This window comes from Macrotis lagotis, chromosome 1 (genome assembly GCF_037893015.1).
Source record: "Macrotis lagotis isolate mMagLag1 chromosome 1, bilby.v1.9.chrom.fasta, whole genome shotgun sequence".
In the NCBI taxonomy this organism is placed as follows: domain Eukaryota; kingdom Metazoa; phylum Chordata; class Mammalia; order Peramelemorphia; family Peramelidae; genus Macrotis; species Macrotis lagotis.
Genome location: NC_133658.1, coordinates 467,552,164 through 467,578,401, shown reverse-complemented (window position 1 = coordinate 467,578,401; position 26,238 = coordinate 467,552,164). Strand labels below are relative to the sequence as shown.

The window sequence follows — 26,238 nt, the reverse complement described above, 5'->3', positions numbered from 1 at the left end:
ATGTGCATTTGTATACATGAGGAAATGTTATATTTTTGTCAACTGTTATTTTATGATCTTTCATTAAATACACAGATTTCTGGTAGAAATGAAAAATATAACAATGTCTGGGAAAAATTCTTTTATTATAGACACCTAAAGTCCACTATCTGAAATGAAAAATGAAACTTTTAGAAATTCTGAAACCAAGCACACAACAAATACAACTAGGGAACTGAAAATTTGACTCAGTGAAATTAAAAAAAAATTGTTTAGTACATGTCATCTTTCTATAGCAGCAGGTCCATGAAATGTAAAAAACTTTCCTGAAGCTTGACTAAACCTCTTTTCATTCTTTGCCATTCTTTGCCATATGACCCTAAAACCTTCAAGTTTTGAGATATTTGGATCTTTGAGTAGGAGAAAAAGCTTTAGTTTTTTTTTAATGTAAATGAATATTTAATTTTTATTTTGTCTTAAAAGTCCTTTTTGGAGAAAAATATATATTAAAAGCAAAAAAATTTACTAAACAAACAAGAGAATGCTTAATAGACCTTCTTAAAATAAGGCTCACAGAAAAAATCATTTTTTCCTGAAATCCAGTATTATAAATAATATATATGTGTATATGTCTGTGTGTATATATGCCATATATACAACAGAATACTGTATAGTTCTGGCAAACTTTGCATCACTTCACTTGAAAAACAGAGCCAAAGGGCTCTTTCAAGACTTGATATTACTACATGCAGTAAAATACACTGCTCCCTTTGAAACTGATTTGTAAAGTGACCCACAAGCTTGTCCTCTTTCTCTCTTTCTTTGTTAGAATGGGCCTTTTGTTTAAAGATGAAGAAAAGAAAAGAAACTTGATTTCCTGTTTCAATTACAGAAGGCCAAAGAAATAACAAAAAAGTCTTTTAACTAGTTAGACTATTCTGAAAAGTATATAGCTAATTAAGGGAAAAGATTCATTTTTAAAATAATTTTTTAAAAAGACTTCTAAAGAAGTGAGAAACTGAAGAAGGAAGGGAGGGAGGGAAGGGAAGAAAAGGAGGAAAGAGAAGGAAGGAAGGAAGGAAGGAAGAAAGAAGGGAGGTAGAAAGGAATGGAAAAGGGAAAAGGATCTTGTCATTTGAAATAAAAATCAATTTAAAATTTCAAATAATTTAACATTGCCTGAAATAGATCAATTTTATGAAAATTTGTATTTAATGTCCAACATTCCTAAATTTCATAGAATTTCTAAAATTTTCTCCATATGCCTTGTTTCTATAATACCAATTAATAATAGTTACTACAATATGCTATATAAATAAAATGAGTATTTTAGTTATATACTGTCAACAATATCTACTTATTTATAAATTAAATTACCATTATGTTTCTTATTTGGATGCATATCTTTTATTTATTTATTCCTAGAATTTATCATAAGCTTTTTCAACAGCAAATATTATGGAATATTAAAAGCATATTTTCTGTCCTTAAAGTGCAGATACATAATATAATGTACATGTTTACCAAAGGTGAGTGTAAAAGACATCCTTGTTACTGGTTATTAAAATACAACTGTAGGCTACATAACTAGGGAAGGCATATCCCTAGCTCATGAAACCTAAACAATGAAATGTCTCACTCCAAAAATAAAACATGTTTTCCCAGTCCTAGTAAAAAATGAACAACAACAAAAAGAAAATAATAAATGTAAACCGGAAATTTCAAATTGCATTACCAATATCCTCATAACTCTGAACTGTATTAAAAAATGTCCAATAAAGAAGTTCTAAAATACAGATTCCACATTTACTTTATTTAAAACTTCCAAATCCACAAATAATTGGGAAATTTGATTAGTGACTTGCTCACCTTATGATATTGTGAATTATTACTATTATACTATTTGTAAATGGTTCTAATTTCAATGGATATTTATAATTTTTTGTCTACCAAATGTGGACATATTATATGGTGAAAGTCAAAATGATGTTAATGCTAAGCCAAAGACAGAAATTGTGACTTTAAGTTTAATTTGATTGGATATGCATGAAAAAAAGACAATGTAATTTGGGAGAGAGTCACCATTGGAAAAAAAGCATATATAGCATTTTTTTAATTCTTAAAAAAATTACACATAAATATACATATATGGGTGTATAATTTTACACATATATATTAAGCTTTATCATTCAGGTTTTAACTTTTAGTTCAATGGAAGATAGCAATATTCAGTCATGAATACAGATGAAAAGGATTTTTTTCTAGGAAGTAATTGAAGGAAAATAAACATCCTCTTCAAAATGAACCATAGTACTCATTTCTATCATTATAAGAGAACTACTTACCTAAGACTCCCAGTCTGTAATTGAGGGTTATGACAATGACATTTCCATAGCTTGCTAGAATGCTTCCATCTATCATGTTGCCAGTTCCCTCCATGTAAGACCCACCATGGATATAGACCATGACCGGCTTCTTACTGTTCTGATCATGAATGTCTGGAGAAAAAAAAAGATTCAAGCAAGAACAATACAATAAAGCAATATTTTATTTTCCAAATTGCATGCTTTAACTTAAATATGTAGAAAGGCATTTATTTAACAAATGAGAGTCAATCTCATCATTACTTGTATGCTTGTAGTTCTATATTAGATACTAGAAAGTGAAATTAGTCTAATATTCTCTCCTTTTGTTATACAGCCCACATGATATTATATACCATTAGATATTCTCTTTCAATAGAAAAAAAAAACAGGAAAAATGTCTGTTAGAGAGGGGGACTATATAAAGATACTTTTGTAAAAAATACAGTTTGGGGATTAAAATAATTTTCTTTGCTACTGTTTTAACTTAAGTAATATAATTTAGATAATTATATGAGCTACCATTTATGAAATATATTCATCATTCACTTAATTTTAGAATTACTCTTGAAAATTGGAAATTATCTAAATATAGTTATTTTCTTGTCACTGGAAAAACCAATTGCTTAAAACTCTTAAAAAATAGAAGTGGCATGGTGGAAATTATAAAGACCTCATCATGTGATAGATGATGAAAATATAACTAAACATAGCCTCTCAAGAGTTTGGAAATTCTTTTTTTTAATTTTTTTATTTATTCAAAGCAATGGAGATAAGTGACTTGCTTAAGGTCACACAGCTAGGCAATTATTAAGTGTCTGAGGCCAGATTTGAACTCAGGTTCTCTTGACTCTAGGGCCAGTGCTCTATCCCCTGTGCCACCTAGCTACCCCTAGAGTTTGGAAATTCTTAAGAATATTGATTACCTGATAAAAGAAGTCTTTTTGCTTTCTGAAGATGATAGTTTATCATGTTGAATATAAATACAAATTGAAAAATATCCCTCATTCAATCTGACAATAAAAATGTAAAGCCTCTAGTGATGTGAGAATTTCCTGTTGCACATGTATTTCAAATATGTAGTAATGTGTTTTTACAGACTAAAGGGAAAAAATCAAAGAATATTATAAAAATATTTCTGATAACTGAAATCTGAAAATTGTCTTTTACTCAAGTATACTTTTCTGAAATGCTAAAAATCATCAATTTAGCCTGATGAAAATATCCAGCTACCTGGATAGCTATTCTAGACTTGATTTTACATAAAATGAAGAACAATAAGATAATCCTACCATATGTAATTTTCTCTGATTTAATAGTTTCACTATATTTAGAGATGGATGTGACTTGAGAGATAATCTAGTCTAACCCCCTCATTTAAACAATTAATTTCGTTTTATCATTGACCTAATTTGAAATTGCTCTGACCATTGGAAGAACTTCAGTTTAATAAATTAAACTTCTAAAAAGACACTAAAGAGAAATAATATCTCATAATAAACAGAGGAAGGGTCTTAGAGTCAAAAAGACTTGGGTAGGAATAATGCCTCTAATGTAGAATAGGTGTGTGACCTTGGGAAAGTCAATTAATCTTTCAATGTCCCCAAACAACTGTTTAACACTAAAAACTACAGATAAATTGAATCTCTTGAATGACAGATATTACTGCATGTTTATTCTGCTATTATACATAATGAATTTGTTTGCTTTTAATGGGTCATCTGAATTGAAAATACATGTAAAGCATTTTTTGTTACTTTTTTGGAAAATGAACATATCCATCACTCAATCTTTGTAATGGTTAAAACTTTGAAGTAAATTATAACTATATAACTTAGACATTTATTCAATGATAAGAAAAGGCAGATTAAGAACCACACAGAACATGCTAAAAAACAACAACAAAAAAAAACCAAATAGATGTGCCTCTTAAATGTTGTTCACAGTAAGGTACAGGAAAGAGTGTGATGTGCACAATATAATGCTATTCAAAAACAATGCCTACTTCTCTCACAACATAAAATTCAAAGCCATATAAAATCATTAACTGCAAACATATTTCTTCCAAGTGTTGGCTAACTGAAGGCTAGATGTCATACTTTCCAAACATTTTCCCATTTCGATCCAATTGGTATTAATGTAGTAGGAAGTTGACTCCTTTATTTAAACTTAAGATATGAGTAGAATACATTCGGAGAAAGAGAGAAGGAATAGTGTGTGTGTGTGTGTGTGTGTGTGTGTGTGTGTGTGTGTGTGTGTGTATGTGTGTGTGTTGTGTGTGTGTTGTGTGTATTTCTGTGTATATCAGATTAACATCTCTTACCTTTAAAGAAAAATAGAAAAAGATTTTCTTTCACTTGAGGAAGTAATAACCAGATGTCACAGCAGTTTCAAATAAATCATACCTTTTGGGTTTTAAATGTAAATCAGACAACATTTTTATAGTGATAATTTTGAGTATTTTGAAAGTAGCACCTTAAAATAAATAATAACAATATTGGGAAGGAAAACAATAGGAAAATTATTAGAATAAGTGGAGGAGCCAAATAACTATCCCTAATAGGTAGTAAAATTACAGTCTTTTCTGACTCACTACCACAAGGGAGATTAAATGATGAAAATAGTGTACATATAGACAATACTATTTTAGAATGTAGAAGACATGTTACAGAACTGTTGTAGGCAGTGTCAGGGCTATGAACTTGAGGTCAGTAGTGAAATAATGTTAAGAAAAGACCATGCCAAAGAGCGTTGGGGGTAAAATGTTTTCCTCGCCCAGTACTTGATTTATGGAGGAAATCAACAAGGGCAGCAATTGATAAAATAGCACCTTAAAGGAGTTCACCATGCTAGCAAGGATAACTTGGCATTCCATTTACCAGTTTTAAATTATCTTCTGAACCTAGGATCAGAGGTTCACTAAAGGCCTTCATCCTTTGTAGTAAATAAAGTGAGCTCCAGGTATTTTATTATTGAGCTTGGAGAAAATTCTTTTCCCAAACATCTTCTATAAGTAAGGGTTAGCTTTATTAATGCTTAAAAACAAAATTCATTCATCATGCCAAAGGGCACAATACTATATACTACTAGTTGTTTATTTGGCCTCCACATACCTTACATCTTAAAAAAATGCTTGCATTTATTCTCTGGTATATAATCTATCATACAATTTGGGATCCTTTAAGAAGAAATTTTTCATAGCAAAAAAAAAAATTTCTAAAATTGTTTTCAAACTGTTTTTGTTTTTTAAAAAGGGAGAGATAGAATAGACTAGAATGGGATTTTTGACTTCTATAAATTCTTAGAAATCCCTATTTTTCTTAAAAATTCTGCTAAGGAAAATAATCCTAACAAAACCCAGCATTTCATTAAAACACTTTTTGGTGTACTTCACTGTGAACCATATCCCATGTCATACAGATTCCATTTTAGAACCAAGCTATTTGGAAAAAAGAAAACATTGAATAACTGAAAGATTTTTTTTAAAAAGACTCTATTTAAGAATCCTAAAATTCTATAATTTACAATGTGTAGTTAAAGAGGGAAGAGAAGGTCACCATTTCAAAACACAAGGTGTTTGCATGTACAAATACCTTTTTTGTGAGGAAGAAAAGGAAGTACACATGCATGTTTTAAAACTCCACTTTCTCTTCCTATGTTGGAGTTAAAAAAAAAAGGCCATGTTGTAAATAATACTGTGTTATTCATTTCATACATTTTAGGAACAACCTTGACAAAACCCATAAGGATACTGATGTCATTCTATATGTTAACTGGGAATTTTAAAAAAATGAAAATGGTCTCCATACAAGAAGAAATAAAGAAGTACATTAAAATGTACTTTCCTTTTTTCAAGTAAGGGGAGAAAAAGGATATTGAAATAAAAAAAATCATAGTCATGCATCAGGATTGAGCTTTGAAAAACCAAAAAATACCTTCATCTTCACCACGATCATTACTGGTTATATCATCTGCGCTTTTCTTTGTGTTGGCTCCTGAGGTCATAGTGAGGAGGAAAATAAAGGGAAAAAAGAGAATTCAAAAACAAGAGTTTTGCAAAAAATTAAAAGAGAGAGACACTAGCCAAAAAAAAAAGAAAAATGTAACACAAAAAGTTAAAATCTGTTACATTTGAATTTCAAAAAAAAGGATGCAAAAAGTATACAAACATAAAGATGTCAAGAAGAACAAATTCAAAATGTTATTTTAAAAATATATAGATAATATAGCTTGTGAAAATGCAATCTGGGGAGTTTAAAGTGTGATTACTGTAAAAAAAGTTAATGGGCAATTAAAAAAAGGTAAAACCAAGCTATTAAATATATCAAAGTTTTAAATAGTAAGAAATGTACATGATTGATATAAGCAATTTCTTGCCGATTTTCAACTTTTATCATTTGTCGAGTTTTCTAATATCACTGAATTTACTCTGATTCAATGAAAGACATAGGTTAAATAAAAATATATTTCAAAACTAAATATGAAAGCTATGCAAGCAAAAGGAACTTATTGAAACTAAATATGTTGAACTCTTAATAAGATTTAATTAAATAAATCTCAATTTTTGAAAAGTATAAAATTTTTTAAATGCTCAAAAGTCAGACATGAAATTAATTTGTTCTATCTTTAATCCCTAGGAATTATTTAGTCACATGGAAGGGGGGAAATATCAATTTTTTTTGCTTGATAGAAATGTAAACTTTGTACATGGGGCAGTTCTGGATCTGAGAAATAATTATTTATTAAGAGAGAAGGTTAAAAAGAACCAGTGAGGCAACTGATAAATAATTACAACCTTTTCCCCTCTCTGAGGTGCTTTGTTAATAGAAAATATACTCACCTGGATCACACCACATGTATACATGTTTTTCATATTTCTATTATATATACAAAATCAAATAGAGAATTGATGCAATTGTGAGAATAACCCCCCCAAAAAAAACATGCTACTCTGGTATGAAATAGATAAATAAAAGAAACTTCATTCTTTTTTTACTGTAATTATTTAGATAATTGTTTCAACTCTCCATTTATTCCTTTGCATTTTAAATAATTATATCTGGATTATTCATGTGTATGGATTAATATAAACTGTTTTTATAATGAATTGCTGAGCCAAATCTTTCGTGACTTCTCCCTCCTTCCTTCAATGTTAATGCTTTACAGACAGTGAAGGAGTCCCAAGTCCTGTGTACTGCTAGGAGACTGCTTGGGCAACTCCTATTTTTTTTTTGGCAGAGCAATGGGGTTGTGACTTGCCCAAGGTCACACAGCTAGACAATTATTAAGTGTCTGAGGTCAGATTTGAACTCAGGTCCTCCTGACTCCAAGGCTGGTGCTCTATCCACTATGCCACCTAGCTGACCCCAGCAACTTCTATTTTTCAAATTTTCTCCAAATTATCAAAATCCTTAAATATTAAATAGATTTCAAGGCAAACTCCAAACATCAAAAGAGAATTTGTTTTCTAGGAAAACATAATTTATATAAATATTTATCTCCTAAAAATTGTATTTCTTTCCTTTCATGTAGATTGAACCATGCTGGCTGTGACCAAAGGAAAAAAAAACAGTGTCTTCTATAAAGAAACTAATTTGTGGGCTAGCATATTTTTATTCTTCTGAATATTAATTTTTCTAATGAGTAATTTCAAGCCAAAAGTAATTAATAGTTACAGTACTATTAAGAATTTGCTTTTATACACCATCATAGGGAGTGATCCTACTTTTCAAACTGATATTGTCTCATGTATTTTATTTATACATATATATGTATGTGTAAATATATAAAATAAAACAACTAATTATTTGAATCAGATTCTTCTATTAAAAATCATATGTATGTGTGTGACTATCATAAATAATAATTTTTAAAGAAACTGTTAGCCTCAGGTTTTTTTATTAATTTGCTTTTCCATGCAAAAAAAATTTAAATTATTGTGGAAGAGAAAACTACCTTTTAGGGTAAAACATGGTATGAATTATGGAATGGAATGGAATGTGTCCCTAGAATGAAGACATTTACAAATTAATAGGACTCCTACTTTAATGATCAATCAATCAATGCTTATTAAATCTTTTCTATGCATTTTAAAAGTTGTATGTCTTTAATCCTATATTTCTGATCAAAAATTGTTTTTTCAACCTCTAATTCAGGTTTGTTAGCCTCCGTCCTCCTCAAGGTCTTTATCTCTTGAGCTATAAATCTCAAGGCAGACTATGTATGAAGCAGCCTGGTCCTTATGATTGCATCTGTAAATTTGGCTTTCAAAGTTGTGTAAATCATCAGTCAAGGTCATCCTTAGAAGGCAGGAAACTGGTCAGGTTTCATGTCATAGGAGAGTTGAATAAATTCTTATGCTTGTAACATTTTGGAAAGGAAGAAATCACAATGCTTTATATGTCTATATCATTTCTGATAACAACATAAAATATCAAGCCAAAGTAAGAGACAATAATCCTGCTGCACATTAGATCTTTGTCATAAAAAAGACCTTATGAATGGATTAGAGAATTATTAAGTATTCGATGACACCTTTATGTACTAATGTGTAATCAAATTGATTGGTTTCCAAAATTTTATGACTGTGAGATTTCTATATATACTTTTCCTTCATTAAACTCTTAGTTTATATCTTTAATGATATCATCCAACCATGGGTTTTACATAAGATCTTAGAGAATAAAATTTCATGAATAAGCGAACTTTTTAAATTTCAATTTTAGCCTAAGAAAATGAATATGGTTAACAGTACCAAGCACTGTGCTAAGTGCTGAAGATTTAAAAAATAAAATAAAAAATGGAAATCTTTCCAACTTTAATCTACCTGTCAAAATTGTGTCCTGAATCAAAGGATCTCTAAGGTTCTCAGATTGATTATATATGTATATATGTATATATATTTATGTATGTATACATTATATATACATATATAAGAAAAAAAGAAAGAAAGAAAGAAAGAAAGAAAGAAAGAAAGAAAGAAAGAAAGAAAGAAAGAAAGAAAGAAAGAAAGAAAGGGAGAGAGGGAGAGAGGGAGGGAGGGAGAAAGGAAAGGAAAGGAAAGGAAAGGAAAGGAAAGGAAAGGAAAGGAAAGGAAAGGAAAGGAAAGGAAAGGAAAGGAAAGGAAAGGAAAGGAAAGGAAAGGAAAGGAAAGGAAAGGAAAGGAAAGGAAAGGAAAGGAAAGGAAAGGAAAGATAATATATTTGGCTTAGTTCTTTCATAGTCAATTACTATGTAATCTCATATGATTATTGATTATAGTATAAGCACAACTGAGCACTGCCACCTCAAGATCCAATAAACAGTATGGGAAAAACATAAAAATAACACTGAAAACATTCTTAAAAGATGAAACAAGTACCCAAATATAAACTCAAAAAATTTATGTAACTAAGAAACACAATTTTAAAGGCACATAGGACTTTAAATTATAATTTTAAAGACATATGAAAATTAATCTTGGTTTTTTTCAATTATGTTCAACTCTTCATGACCTTATTTGGGGTTTGGTATGATATGCTATTTTTCCAGTTCATTTCACAGATGAAGAAACTGAGTCAAATAGGGGCAAGTAAACAAGGTCACATAGCTACTAAGTGTCTAAATCCAAATTTGAACTCAGAAAGAGTAGTCTTAAAATTTGCCTCAGTTCTCTGTATATTTTAGAAATGAGTCCTTTGTCAGAAACATTAGTTGTAAAGATTGTTTCCTGTGGAGTTTGAACAAAGACTAAGGACTATTAATTTTAATTTAGGGGGGGATGATATCTTATTGTCTGATCTTGCTATCTCTTATACTTTATGTTTCTTCCTAAAGGGTATGATTTCTCTCTCATCACATTCAATTTGGATCAATGTATACCATGGAAACAATGTAAAGACTGGCAAATTGCCTTCTGGGGGGGGTGGGGGGAGAGAAGTAAGATTAGGGGAAAAATCGTAAAACTCAAAAAATAAATAAATCTTAAAAAGAAGAAATAAAAAAGAAAGAGGAGTCTTTCTGACTAAGCACTCTACCCTCTCTGACAGATTGGTTTTAAAAAATCATAAATTGTATGTTTTGCTAAAAAAACAAAAGTATTTACTAAACTTCAAGTATATGTAGGCATTGTGTTAGGAACTAGAATATAAAGATAAAAATAAAGTCTTTCTCTTCAAGAAGTCTATGGTGAAATGGATGAATAAACCAATAAATGAATGAAGTGAATGAAAAAATTTATTGAGCATTTATTGTATACCAAACACTGTGCCAGGGATGTAGGGATAAAAATAGAAAAAACAGCTCTCTCTGCTCTCAAGTGACTCATACTTTAATTGGAGAAAACTACAAAAAAGAATGTTTATCTGCAGAGTATATGAAAATACTAAGAAGTACTAATGGTGAAGCAGGTGGCAAGGCTCAGTTTAAGGAATTAAGACACCAATGTTGAGGGTCTGCAGGGAACAAATGGCAAGGACTGGTGGATCTCTGAAGGTGGTATCAAGTGGTAAAATCTAGAGATCTTTTCAGAAGGAATGGACTTGATGATTTCCTTCTCGAACTATATAAGCAATTAAATAGTTCCAAATGGAAGAGGAAAAAAGGTAGGAACATCCTGGATAAATACTGGCCAAGATTCTACAAGCTAATATAAAGAAGAAAGAAAAAGGGTAATATAATTCCAGTGTTAATTCTCAAACTTCTGTATCCTCACCCTAAGGTTGGATTCTGTTATGGCCTGAGGTGGTAGTGAAAATGTAGAACAAAACGCATTGGGCAGCCTAACGGATAGTGGCAAACTCCAGGGAAAACAAGTTATGCATATACAAAATAAATACAAAATTGCTTGGGGAAGGGAAGGTGAGTAGCTGTGGTAGAAATCAGGAAAGGCTTTTCTAAAGAAATGGTTAAGTTCTTAATCTGAGCTTTGAAGCTAGTTATTCTGGGAGGAGGAAATTGATTCCAAATATCAATTAACCTACAACCAACCTATTGGTAAAACTATTCTGAAATTATCTAAACTCCTGGTAGGACAATAGGCATGAAGTTCATCATTGTATTTATAATCCAAAACTATTTCAAACCTAGAAAAATCTCTTTGTAGAGTCCAGGTTACACAAATTTTTCTGAGGCCATTTTCTACCCCACCCCAAAAGAGTTATATGTCAAGGGGGAAAAAATTCTTCTGTCCAAAAGGTGCTTCTTTTTCATAAGATTCTAATGAAGATTTGAGAGCCCAAGGAGCAGCATGCCAGTAATTAAAATGTCTCCTTACTGGAAGATACTATTCTCAAATAGTCATCAAATTTTAATTTAATTTAAAATTTAAAATTTAAAAGTGGAAGAGATCTTAGCAATCATTTGGAATAATCCTATCATTTTACCAATTATCAAATAGATACAAAGTAATAATGATACAAAAATAGCTAATCTATTTACTGGTAGATCTAAGAACAAAGATTGAAGAAATGGTGTGGTACAGTGTACTACACCTGAAATCAAAGGAGACTTAGGAACTTAATTACATGTGGACAAATTCTCATAAGTCATTTCTCTGTTTCCACATCTATAAATGGTACCCTAACTGTCAGTCTTCTAAATCAGTACATATGCTGAACAATAATAAATAATACTACTTGATACTCAAATAAAATCAGAGTTCTACCAATGTGCATTGAAAATGGAATGCCCCAGGGTATGTTTCCTTTCCTATATGCTATAGTCCTTTGTAGCTTTCTGGATTATTTTGTTTTTGTTTTGCTTTGTTTTAAATAAATATTAAGTAACCTAGATCTTCTGACATGTTTTCCAAATATGGTTATTTTAAATCACACAAGATCACTGATATAATAAAAAAGAAATAACAAGAAGGCACAAAGATTCTCTCCTGAAATTAACCAAATAGGGTTCTTTCTCCTCAAATATCTCCCTACAATAACTGGCAGCCCCTGAGACATTTTCATTTACACAGTCAGAAGTCCAATCTCATTCAATCAAGCTAGAACATTGCTTTACTTTGTATTTTAAAGTGCCAAGCACATTACTAAATTGTCTATGTAGATACATAATGTACATATAACTATGTCTTTATAACCTCTAGCTGCAATGATTTAAAAAACCATCAGAGGACCCTCTTAAAGCTGACAGTCTGGAATTTAAACTGATATTTGTGAATTATCCTCCCAGTACCAGAAAATGATTATTTTCTTATTTGATTATCAAGGAAAAATGCATAACTGAGAACCAACTCTAATTACAAAACTTATACTAGATTTTATGCAATTTATTTAATAATAATGATGTTATTGAGGACTTTTTATGATCTATTATGTTGTCATATATATCAGTATAAGAGAGTGGTGCTTCCTGAATTAATTTCCTTTGCATATTTGATGCAATTTCTCCTTTCACAGCCTCCTCCTTTCCTCAATTCCAGAAAACTATTTGTGGCAGCATGGGAAAAATCAAAGTTTCCTCTTTAAGTGTGGAAGACTTTTAGAACTGAAGTATTAAAAAAATGAAATTAAAATAGAAACACCAAGTCTCAAAGATATGTCCCTTATTTGGCTCTCACTTTATTCCAGGACCTCTCATAGGTAGCTACTGAGAAGCTGCTGAGAGGTTCTTTAATCTCAGGCAGAGCAAAATTAATCCTGACACACTTAAATACTATTATAAATTTTGATTAACATTTCAGATGGTGGTGAAGGCAGAGTACTACACAAAACTGTGCATTAAACAATGTAAGATTTTCAAAACCAAAAGATTTTTTTTTAATGAAACGGTATTTTATATTACCTTCCTCATCCTTACCCCTGACTGTGTAGAAGAATAGTTTTCAGTTTGAAAAATTTACATTGACACATGAAGTAGTTTTTATGGGTGCTGAAGATAGTAACCAAACAATAGCATTCCACATGTGATGATGTTATTTACATATATATTGACCTTCATGAGAATTACTAAAGCTCTGGGGTTCAGGTTTGCAACTTACTTGCAAGGTGGAAGCATATTAGAGTTTGTTAGGGAAAAAATTTCTAACAAGACCTCTCCATCAACAGAATGAGATGCCCCATTAAGCAGTGATCTCCCTATCACTGGAGAGTTTCAAAAATAAATTGAACAATGATTTGTTGAGGAAATTGCAAAGAGGGTTCAGCATTTCTCATATTCCTTACCATTCTAGAAGTTTCTCTCTCTCTCTCTCTCTGATTTAGGAATGATAAAGAGGTTTAAAAAAATGTGATTTAATCTGTGTGGAAACTTTGTCTCTAAAGGATTTACCAGATTTTTATGAATCTTTACAATTATGAGAACTCCTTTGTTGGTCAACTTACTGATGGGTCTTTGTAAATTTGGGCTGGTTCTCAAATGATAAGGCAAAAAGAACCCCTCCCCCCCAACTTGATACAATCTTCCAAAAATTGTATTTTGTTGATATTTATTAAAATAACTAAGGTTTGTGAATTGTGAATTGATCACTGAAAAGTGACCACTTTGTGCAGTTTATTGCATTTAAAGTCCGAAGTTGTTCAGTTGTTTTTTAGCTAGTCTGACTTTTAAGAACCCCAATTAAGGTTTTCTAGGCAAAGATACTGAAGTGGATTGCCATTTCCTTCTCCAGTTAATGTTACCCATAAGGAAATTGAAGCAAACAGGGGCAAGTGACTTGCCTAGGGTCACATAATTAGTGTTTCAAGCAGATTTGAATTCCGGAAGATGAGGCTACCTAATAACTCCAAATTGAATACTCTATCCATTTTGTCACCCAGCTACTGCACCAAGAAATCAGTCACAAAACCTGGGTTTAAATCCTAATCCTGACATTGTCACTTATTTCCTAGATCATGTTGGGTAACTCACTCAATCTATCCAAGTTTGTATCCTTACATGTATAATGAGGAAATGGACTACATAGCTTACTAGTGATGAGATCAGTGAACTTCAGTGAATTTGAATGGCCACAGTCATTCCAATACTCTCAATTTTATAAATGTTAAATGACTTTCCCAGGGTCAAACAAGCAAGAAATTTGAAGTCCTATTCTCTAATTCCAAAGCTACTAGTCTTTCTATTATATCACAATGCCTCTAATTTTGCTAATTTTTATCTCAATAGCCATTGTTGGTATACTTTCTGATCTTTTCCAATTTATCATGGCTTTGTTAAATCAGGTGACTAGTTGGATTATTATAATCCAAATGCATAATCTCATTTTCTACTTGACCTTAATCGGATCATTTCATTCAGTTATAAATCTATTAAGTATTTGTTTTGTGCCATCCAGGGAGATCATTCTTTACTGAATACTGAAGTTCATCTAGATTTTGACAAATTAGTTCTAAATAACAGCCATTATTGGTGGGGGGGGGGGGGTGTATTGCAGTGATCTCAGGTGAACAAAATCAATCTAGTTTTTATTTTAGTAAAGATAGTATACTATCTTTATATCTTCATATCTATAACATCCATATAGCTATTTAAAATTCACAAAGTGTTTTACAAACATTACTTTATTTGATCCTTACAATGGGGGGAAGGGGTAAGTTTTACAAGTAGGAGTTTTTATCCTAATTTTACTTCTAAGAAATTAAGACAAAGAAAAGTTAAGTGGCTTAATAATAATTAGACAACTAGTAAGTATGAGATTAGATCCCAGGGAATCACCAGATTCCTTCTTTGAAAAAGAGGCACAGATTGAGGAATATATAAAGAATCTTTCCAAAGCAGTATTTTATAAGCTTTTGGCCTCGTGATGCCCAATGTACCACTTACTTTAGTAGGATATTCTCAATTCCTATCAACTATTCTTCTAAAATTAATTTAAATGATTTTTAAAACTCCTCAAAGTTTCCTAAATTATTAAAGATATGATGATAATGATGTTTGTATTTCATTCTCAAAGATGACTATGACATCAGGGAGAAGATGCCATTAAAAGCAGGTGAATTGAATGAGTGAAAGGATGCTATGCTAAGTCATCATACTCACTTTCTCCTCTGGACCCAGTGGCCAGAAATGTATCAGGATGACTGAAGATGCCCCTGCATGTGAGGTATCAGGGTTAGGTGACTTGCCCAAGGTTTGAGGCCTGATTTGAACTCAGATTCTCCTGACTTCAGGACCAGAATTCTACCCACTCCTCCATTTAGCTGCCCATATATATTAAAGATTTATTTAAAAATCAACTAACTACATTGTATCCAATATTCCAATCCCTATGCCAGATAAAAAGTACTAAGATATGAATTTTTCCCTTAACATTGGGGAAGAGGGAAAGAGACAGTAATATTTATGAAACAGTAGCATTTATATAATGGCAATGGATTGGATTTAGGGTCATAAGGGCTTCATACAAAGTATTTCCAAATTTCCAAAACTGTGGACAAATCACTTTACTTCTATGACTGAATTTCCAAATCTATAAAATATGTATAATGATGCTTACCTCATTTATCTCATGGAGACACTGCCAAAGTGTATTATTTATATGAGTTACTTTTACATGGCAATAGTACGTAGTTGTATGGTACAGCTTTAAGTACCATAAAAACACAGAGAATAGTGAGATCAGTGAAAGCTTGGGGAAGGAAGGCTTCATGGGGGAGATTACACTTTACAGAGACTTGAAGGATATTTAGAGTGAAATAAAGGGAAAAAAGGAGGGGCAGGCAATGTTAATCAAGCAATGAAAAAGTAGACTTTTAGTGGGACAGTGAAGACAAAGGCCTCATTAAAGTTGGAGAATAGTGGGGGGATTAAGAGAGGGTAGAAAGGAACTAAATTTTGGAAGACCTTGTAGGAAACAGGAAACCTTTCATTTAAAATGAGATATGTTGTGGACCTTTATAACTTGCTAATTTCTCTTGCTATTTTTAGCTAAATTTATTTTTAGTTTAAAGATTCTTGTTGCACTTAATCCTTTGCCTGTAGCAATACACTGAACTACTAGATATTTTTGGTGAGTTTTATTCCATTTTTTCTTCAAAATGGAATTATTTCCTTACTTTTAAACACATGCAAGGCAACAGAAATAGACTGCAAGTGTGTATGACCACCTCTCAAGTATCCTGCATTCCTTTAAATTTTAGTTTAAAGTTAAAAAAGGAGTCAGATGCCTTCTAAAAAGGCAGTAACAAATCAGTGGCTATACCAATTCCTTATCACAGTGCCAGGGATATAGCCAGCATTCACAGGGAGTGAATTGGAAGAATAAGCAAAGATTACATCCATTCTTCAGAGTTGAATCTTTGAAGGAAAAATAAAATAGATGGACAGACTACTACTGTTAATCTTTATTTTATGACCTCTCTTATCCCAGGAACCATAAAAGGGGGCATGGAAATTGTTTCTCAACATGGTTAAAATGATGTTGAATTAATAAAGATTTTGAGGCTGCACTGGAAGGCTAAGTTCAAGGAAATTCAAGGAAGGCTAGAGATGAAGTTTGTGCCATTCTGTATTCCTTCAATACTTCTCCAATAGAATGAAATGAAAGAGCATATCAATCAAATTATAACAAGCCATAATAATCTTCTTTCATAAAGTACACAGAGTAAAAAAACAGAGCTAATGAGCTTTCTAATAATAAGCTATGTCATATTTTTTAAAAAGTAAGAAAAGCCTTATGAAAAGGCAAGTATTTTCAATATGCTGAATTTGTTTTAAAAGATTTAGGCAAATATATATGTTGATAAAAAGATCCCTAAATTTCACATATTACTTTGGAATAACTGACTTTACTACATTCCAAGAAAACAAAGTAAAACAAAGAAAAATAATAATTGAAAAAAACACCCTTTTATATTTTCTTATAATTGATCCAAGGAAGGGTTTCCTCATCTTAGTATCACACAACAGAATGAAGTACCTAAAACAGTTTATATCTTTGCCATTGTTTACTCCTCTATTCCCCAGCACTCTTTCTTGTTTTAATCTGTTTTCTAGTTGCCTCAGTGTATCACAGCAATTTCCATTCATGGATGGATACGCTAAAACCCTACCGTATCCACATCTACAGTGAAATGAAAATTATTGGGACATACTAGTCAATAAGATATAAAGGGTGCAGACACTGAAAGAGATTATATCTGGCACATACTTGTGTGTGTAATTGGTACTAATACTGGATGATTCCATAACTATGTCACCATAATATGTAAGAATTTCAGTTTGGAGCATGAATTCAGAAAGAAGACAAATCATTCACTTGACAGCTTGCAAGTAATTTAGAAAGATGATGTTTTTCCCACTTGTTTGTTTATGTGACAGACTGGAACTCAGTAAGTATGCTGGTTCAGAATATTATTGAGATAGAGAAAGCATCCCCAACTATTTGCTAGTGGAGAATAGCCAATGCATTGTTTGAGACTCAGATGGCATGACATAATTTCAAAATTGAGGGGAAATGCTTTTCAAAGGTCATCACTCTCTCTCTATCTCTGCAATGGCAAACTTTTCATGTATATTTCCATATAAAGATATCAGACTTCTTAATAGCTAATATATTTCATTATTCTTCCATCTTCTATCTTATATTCTCAAATTAATACTATTAAAATATCATTAAAATGAATAATTACTCAAAGAATAGCAAGTGTAATTGACTTTATGGATTAAATGTTTCCATAGTTCCTTAAAAATGATATATAATGAAGTAATTAGCCAATTACAGTTTCTTATCTCCCCAAGTTTACCATCATAACTAGCACAATACTGTTTATTCTCTTCTGTAGAGCAATGTTACTTGGTAACAACAATTATCTAGCTCAATTAGCCCACCTTACTGCCAAGCAGCTATGAAAAACCAACACTCTAGATTTTACATTAGAGAAGAGTATGATTTAATTAATGGAAATTAAATGACTGGAGAATTAGTATATAGGAAATATGGACACTCAATGTCAATGAGTTATCCCTTACTGTTCTGAAGTTAGAATCAGATATAATCTTTGGAATAATTACAAGGCTTTGGAAAGTCTGTTTTGTTTCCAATCACCGTTTTAGCCACATCTGTTTCTCCTACAAAATATGTGACCAGATGGAGAGGGATAAATGACCAAGGAAATTTATTGAAAAAGGGCTTCTCTCATCTTTCTCCAGTGTATTTTAGCATCCCTCTAGATACTTGTGAACTTATTTCAGGTTCTACTACCAAGTATTACAAGAGATCTTCAGCAAAAGACAACAGACTATAGAGAATCTTCAGAGATACCTGTTTACACCTATGAATAAAATACAAAATGTAATGTTAAAGTTTTTTTTGTATGATTTCTACCTCCATGCCTTTGGAGAAGCTATTTCTCCTATCTGGAATGACTTATTCCTCGGTATTACTTAAAAGACTGGATAGAGTCAAAATAGATGTATGGAAGGAAGAATGTACAGCTGAGTCCCATACCACCCTTTCCCTATCTCACAAAATCTCAAACCAAATCTAGTATATGCACCACCAGACCAAGTCTTGATTAGAAATCGCAAGATGGGTGTTAAAAATTAAAAGTGAGATGAATAAAATTGAGAGCAAAAAGAGCACTGGATTAATAAATAAAAGTAGGAGTTGGTCTTATGAAAAAAAACTGAAACAGATAAAAAAATGGTTAATTTGTTATGAGAGAGAGAGAGAGAGAGAGAGAGAGAGAGAGAGAGAGGAAAATCAAAGCACTAAAATCAAAAATGTAAAGGGAAGTAAAGTCCATGGATACTGGGGTTGAGATGCTATAAAGGAATATCTGCTAAAAGCATTCCACCCATTCAGAGGAACAAAATCAAAACAAAAAACAAAAACAAAAAAATAGCCCTTTACAATCTAATTAAAACTTTCTCAAAATTATCTCTTATGCATCTCTTTCCCTTAAGCCTAATTCCTCATACCAAAAATAACTAATCACTAATCAGTAAACATGTTTATCAAAAATATGTATATACAATGTTAATCTCACTGCTCACTGCTGAGGAGAAGGGGGTGGAAGGAAATTTTGTAACTTAAAATATGCGTGTGGCTATGAATGAAAAGAAAGAAAATTTAAAAAGAATTTTTTTTAAAAAAGCATTCTAGGGAGGTGGAGCCAAGATGGCGACAAGAAAGGATTGAGTCTTAGGCACTCTCTGATAAAACTTCTAAACTAAGGACTCTAAATTTTTGAGAGACAGAACCCCCAAAGGGAACCAGAGAGGCAGTTCTCCTACTCAAGGTAACCTGGAAAAGAGCAGAAAGGCTCTGCTCCCCAGGTCAGAGGGGCGGCCTGCCAGTGCGAAAGAACTTTGGCTCCAGGAGGCAGCCCCAGGGCGCTGGGAGACCCAGCTCACAGCAGCAGGTGGAGTCTCCTGAGCTACAGCCCAGGGGAGCACCGGGCACAAAGTGGGGGAACAGCGGAGGACCTCTGCCAGAGCGAGCACGTGGAGCCCAGCCCTCAGGGCACACAGCCAGCAGACTGGTCTTTCAGCAGCCTAGATCCAGGAACAGAAGCAGGTGGAGCCAGTAAGCAGGAGCCTCCAAGGCATGAGCCCATTGAGCTGAGGGAGGGGAGTGGAGAGAGATTGCAGAGCTCTGTCTTCTGCCCCTGGAACAGGACTCTGGGGCTCTGAACACATTCAGATACTGATTGCAGTCTAGGCCCCCACACAGAACAGCAGCAGCCCCCTCTAGCCCCCTCCACCTCAGAGCCATGGCAGACAGGAGCGCATATGGTTATTCACAGACCAGGAGGGAGGACAGAGCCTCACACACTGAGACCATTGTGGGAGTGTCCCAAAAGCTCAGGAAGCACCCCAAAAACAGGCTTAGGCTGGGAAAATGAGCAAGCAGAGAAAAAAGAGGAACACCACTGAGAAATACATTATCTATGATCCCAAGAAGGATCAATATACTCAGTCTGAAGATGAGGAAACACAAGCTCCTGCATCTAAAGACTCCCAGAAAAACAGAAACTGGGATCAGGCTATGACAGAGCTCAACAAAGACTTTGAAAAGTAAATGAGGAGTTAGAAGAAAAACTGGGAAAAGAAATGAGAGAGATGCAGGAAAAACATGAAAATGAAGTCAGCAGCTTAGTCAAGGAAATCCAAAAAAATGCTGAAGAAAATAGCATGGAAAAAACCAGCTTAGGTCAAATGGATAACAGTTCCAAAAGTTATTGAGGAGAAGAATGCTTTAAAAAACAAAATTGGCCAGATGGAAAAAGGGATAAGAAAATTCTCAGAGGAGAACAAATCCTTCAGACAAAGAATAGAATTCAGGGAGATTGATGAATTTACCAGAAATCAGGAATCAATACTTCAAAACCAAAAAAATGAAAAATTAGAAGAAAATGTGAAATATCACATTGAAAAAACAACTGATATGGAAAACAGACTTAGAAAAGATAATTTTAAAATTATTGGAATACCTGAAAGTCATGATAAGGAAAAGAGCCTTGACATCATTTTCAAAGAATTACTACCAGAAAATTGCCCTGATATTCTAGAAGCAGAGGGCAAAACAGAAATGGAGAGAATCCACTGATTCCCCCCCCCCCCGAGAAAGAGATCCCCCCAAAATATAGCCAAGTTCCAGAACTCCCAAGTCAAAGAGAAAATACTACAAGCTGCCAGAAGGACACAGTTGAAATATTGTGGAGCTACAGTCAGGATCACACAGGACTTAGCAGCAACTACATTGGAAACTCGTAGGGCTTGGAATATAATATACCAGAAGGCAAAAGAGCTTAGAATGCAGCCAAGAATGAACTACCCAGCAAGGCTGAATGTCCTCTTCCAGGGAAAAAGATAGATTTTCAATAAACCAGGGGAATTTCAAATGTTCCTTTTGGAATGGCCAGAACTGAACAGAAGGTTTGATCTTCAGATACAGGACTCAGGTGAAGCATGGAGATTGGAGGAGAAGGGGAAAATATCAGGGACTTAATAATGATGAACTGCATGTATTCCTGCACAGAAAAATGACACTGATAATACTCATATGAACCTTCTCAGCTAATAGAGCAGGTAGAGGGAGCTTTTATAGTTGAAGCACAGGAGAAAGCTGAATTCGAAGATAAAATATGGTGTAAAAATGGAGTCAATAGAAAAAAAAAGGGAAAAGGAATGGGAGAAAGAAAAAGGAGAGGGGGAATAGTCCAAGATATTTCATATAATAAGATTTTTCTTTATTACAATGAGCTATTGCAATGATATGGAAGGGGAGAGGCAAGGGGGAATGACAGAACCTTTGCTCTCATCAGAAGTGGCTAGGAGAGGAAACAGCATATATACTCAATGGGGTATAGACATCAGGAGTAAGAAGGAGGAGGAAGTGGGGGAAGGGGTGGGGATGTGAATAAAGGAGGAGAGGATGGACCATGGGGGGAGAGTGGTCAGATATAGCACATTTTCTTTTTTACTTCTTGCAAGGGGCTGGGATTGGAAGGCCTGTCCAGGACCATAGGGCCAGGTGGATTCTGGGCCTAAGGGGTGGTATTGGGGCTCAGGGCCTCTTGGCCCCAGGACCAGGGATCTGTCTGCTGTGCCACTCAGCTACCCTACAGCAGAGTCAGAGTGAAAGGAGAGAGAAAATAGAGTACATGGTAGTGGAGAAATACAAAAGGAGGGAGTTGCGATCAGCAATGGCAATGTTGGAAAAATATGGAAGTAACTTTTCTGATGGACTTATCATAAAGAATGTGATCCACCCATGACAGAGTTGTTGGTATTGGAACAAAGACTGAAGCACATTTTTTATTATTATTATTTGGGGGAGGGTGCAGAGCAAATGGGGCTGGGTGGCCTGCCTGGGGCCACATAGCAGGGTGATCTTTGGGTGTCTGAGGCTGAATTTGGACCCAGGTGCTCCTGGCTCAAGGGCCAATGCTCTGTCCACCACCCAGGCACCTCTACTATTATTACTATTTTATTTTATTTTGGGTCTTTTCTTTTTCTTCTTTTTGGTTTTTGCAGGGCAGTGGGGATCAGGTGGCTTGCATGTCACACGGCTGGGTGATTGTTCGGTCTACGGGGCTGGATGTGGACTCGGGTGCTCATGGCTCCAGGGCTGGTGCTTCATTCATTGCGCCACCTGGCCATATCTACAATTATTACTATTTTTTTATTTTAATTTTATTCTCTCCCCTTTATCGCTCAAGCAAGTCTATACTCATGGGGGGACGGTGTATTTTGTTTACTCTTAAACAAGAATATTTTATTAATGTAAAAAAATTTGTACAAAATGAGATTTAAAAAATAAATTAAAAAAAAGCATTCTAGTGGTAGAGAGGCTATGTTCTAATAGTTTCTAAATCCAACCAAGAAGGACCTGATGTATGTATGTCATGTACATATATGTGAAAATAAATGCTAAACAGCAACTCTACCACTCTACCCACTTCCATTTAATGAATCCAGGAGTGAGTGAGAAGGGGACCAGCTTCCTGGTTAAGGACTAGTCATGGGCTCTATACTTTATAATTGGATAGGAGTAAGTTCAGAACCTAGAAGCAACTATATAGTTGTGAACCTAGGTGGGAAGTATGATCTCACTTCTAGGTTTGAACCCAGTTTGAAGCTTAAAGATGAATAACAGTAGGAATTTCAGCCTAAAAAAGAAACTGCAGTTCTGAAAGAATTGGAAAATTTTCTTGCTGTCTTAAGCTAAGTCCACATGTATGTTGCTGAGACCTACAATTGGATTAGATACTTGTAAAGTACATACCAGGAGAGCAGATATTGCCCTAGATAATCATACTAGCCAAAATGACAAGGAAAATGCTCAAGATGCAAACCTCCAAAAAAGACAATGATTCCAACACAGCTATAAGCAAACAATTAAATAAAAACACAGATTGGGCACAAGTTCAACTATAATTCCCCGAAAATATGATGCAGGAGTTTATAAAGGAGTTGAAAATGTTTTAATAAATGAGACAAGAGTATCTGAAGAAAATTTAAAATAAAAAAATGATATATAGAGAAAAGAATTGGAAAGAAAATAAATGGTTGGCCCAAACTCTTTGAAAATCAGAAAGATTAAACAGAAGTAAATGACTGCAAGGTGTTTGGGTAACAAATACTCAAACAGTCAAAAGATGGGGAAAAAAAGAAAAGAAAAAATGTATGGTATTATTTGGAGGCAGCTAGGTGACACAGTGGATAGAGCTCCAGCCCTGGAGTCAGGAGGACCTGAGCTCAAATGTGACCTCAGACCCTTAATAATTGTCTAGTTGTGTGACCTTGGTCAAGTCACCTAACCCCACTATCTTAGATAATTAAAAAAAATTTTAAATTAGCTGGAAAACCAATAAAGGAGAGATAATTTAAGAATCATTATACTACCTGAAACCTAACAATAAAGTACCTAGACATCATAAAACTGTTCAGTTATTTTAAAACCAATGAACAAAGTAGAAACAGAATCCACCAGTTACACCTTGCAATGGAAAAATGAGCTACATAATGAAAATTCCTAGGAACAATAAAACCAAAATCTAAGGATTTCAGTTCAAAGAAAAATAATGCAATTAGTAAAATAAAAATAGAATTAAAATAGCAGAGTCAGAATCACTTGTAACCAGTCACCACTACATTCTTGAAGGTAAAGGATATAAGCTTAAAGTCAAGAATAATTTACTCTGCAAAACTGATATAATCAGTTTTGTCACATTATAATCAAATTATATTTTATCAATGAATCAAATCAATTATATCAATATATCAATCAAATCAATTATAATAAAAAACTGACATAAAGGTAGAAAAATATGAATGTTTAATGAAACAAAGACCTTTAAAACATACTTGATGAAAAGATTAGAGCTAAAAATAAACTTGTAAGTACAAACAGATGTCAGAAGACAATCATAAGTGACTATACAAGTTAAATTTTAACATCATTATTCTTATGAATCATAGAAGGAGTCTAATTAAACAAAGGACCTGGGGGGTGGTTCTGATTTGTTGCCAACACTTTTCAGTTTTGAAAGGGACCAATGACATTACATTGATGTGTTGACTTGTATTGAAGTCAGGTAGAGTTGCAAAACATTGTCAGCCTCAATCTTTTCTTCCAGGGTTATCAAAGTCTAGTGGCAAGACAAAAGTTAAGACAACTGGCAATGGATGCAATATATGACTTTGGCATCTTTAATGTCTTACCAGGTTCTAAGCTCTCCACATTTGTATGATGATCTTAAGAGAATAATAGAAAAGGAAGAGAAGAAAAATGCACTATGGAGGGAAAAGGGAAAGAAAGAATGTAGGAAAAATTATCTTATATATTTGGGACTGAACAAGTAGAAGTCCATGTAAACAAGGAGAAAGAATTTTGAGGAGTAGTTGATAGTTGAACTTCACTTTTTTTTGTTTTGTTTTGTTTTTTGCAAGGCAATGGGTTAAGTGACTTGCCTAAGATCACATGGCTAGGTTATTATTAAGTCTGAGGCCGCATTTGAACTCAGGTACTCCTGACTCCAGAGCTGGTGCTCTAATCCACTGCACCACCTAGCCACCCCTGAAGCTCACTCATACTTGAACTGGTGAAAGGATGAAACACACACACACACACACACACACACACACACACACACACACACACACACACACACATTTTCTCCCTCTCTCCCTCAGGTTTTCTGATTCCAAATCTATATACCTCAGTGAAAAGTTAAGAAATCCCCCAAAAGAAGTTAATTCTGAAGAGAAATCAAAACTCTGAGAAAAGAATTGTTCTCACTGATTACACAAGAGCTGGCATCAATAAAAGGCAATTTTATCATCTCAGGAATACTTCACTGAACAGACTAAATTATCTATATGATGCTGCATCTGACATAAATAAACCTTTGTAATAATTAACACAAAAGAGTGCTTAATAAAAGAGTACAGGAAAAAATATATCTATTACTTTGCTATTCAAAGGTAATAACAGAACTGAAAAATTAGACTGTGCCAAAAAAAAAAAGGAATTGGTCATTTATTTGTTTAATTATCTGTATCTTCTGTGTTTCCTATGACTTCCAAGATACAGATTCTTTATTTAAACAGTCAAAACCCTCCAGAGATCTGTCTCTCACTTACCTCTCCAGGCTTATTTCCCATCACTCCCTTTAATGCAGTCAGATTCAAATTAACTGAGGTGAATTCAACATTCCACCTCCAGTCTCTATATACCTTATTATGGGTTGTCTCTAGTGTCTGGAATACATGTTCTACTCACCTCTGCCTCTTAAAATGTTTAGCTTTCTTTTAAGTTACATGATGTTTCCTCCTATGAGTTGTTAGTGCCCTTTTCTCTCCTTCCATAAATTGTCTCTTATTTATCTGTTAGCATGCTATATCTCCTTCAATATAAGGCAAACTTCTTTGTAGGCAAGAAATACTTTGATTGATTGTTGTTGTCCTTCATCACTTGGAAGACCATGATAATGGGGTAGCTAGGTGGGGCAGTGGATAGAGCACTGACCCTGGATTCAGAAGGACCATAGTTCAAATCTGACCTCAGACACTGAATAATTGCCTAGCTGTCTCTCCTTGGGCAAGTCACTTGACCCCATTGCCTTAAATAAATTTAAAAGAAAAAAAAAAGATCATGATATCAAGAGAATGATGACATGACATGCACAGTATGTTGAGTAAAATGAAGGGAATATTGTGCAAAGGTGTCCTTCTCACTACCGCTTCCAGAACCATCTACACCTATTGGCCATCTAATTTACTAGCAGGATTACCGGTGATGGTATCGGAGACTTGGTCATTTAGATGTCGTACCTTCCTTGTAAATGCACACCACGGATTTGCAGTAATGCCGGGCTGGAATCTTTAGAGAAAAATTTGTGACATTACTATTAAATGGTCTAAAGAGTCTAAAGAGTCAGTTAGTAAATGCTTTACATTTTGTCTTGTGATTAACATAAAGCATGCCTTTCTTGCACATATGAGAGTTTAATGAAAT

At 33.5% G+C, this 26,238-nt stretch overlaps 1 protein-coding gene across 2 annotated transcripts in view; it reads right to left on the bottom strand.

Annotated features, from left to right (window-relative positions):
- The window catches only part of LOC141506660 (neuroligin-4, X-linked), a 478,208-nt gene that overhangs the window by 194,032 nt on the left and 257,938 nt on the right, over positions 1–26,238 (bottom strand). The window contains exons 1-2 of one of the 2 annotated variants that reach the window (XM_074213615.1): positions 6,278–6,336; positions 2,325–2,477 (exon numbers count right to left, since the gene is read on the bottom strand). In XM_074213615.1, coding sequence (XP_074069716.1) covers positions 2,325–2,445 — 121 coding nt within the window. In that variant the 5' untranslated portion in view covers positions 2,446–2,477; positions 6,278–6,336. Of the gene's footprint in view, positions 1–2,324; positions 2,478–6,277; positions 6,337–26,238 lie in introns of those variants that run through there. The other variant, XM_074213614.1, reaches the window with a different exon arrangement.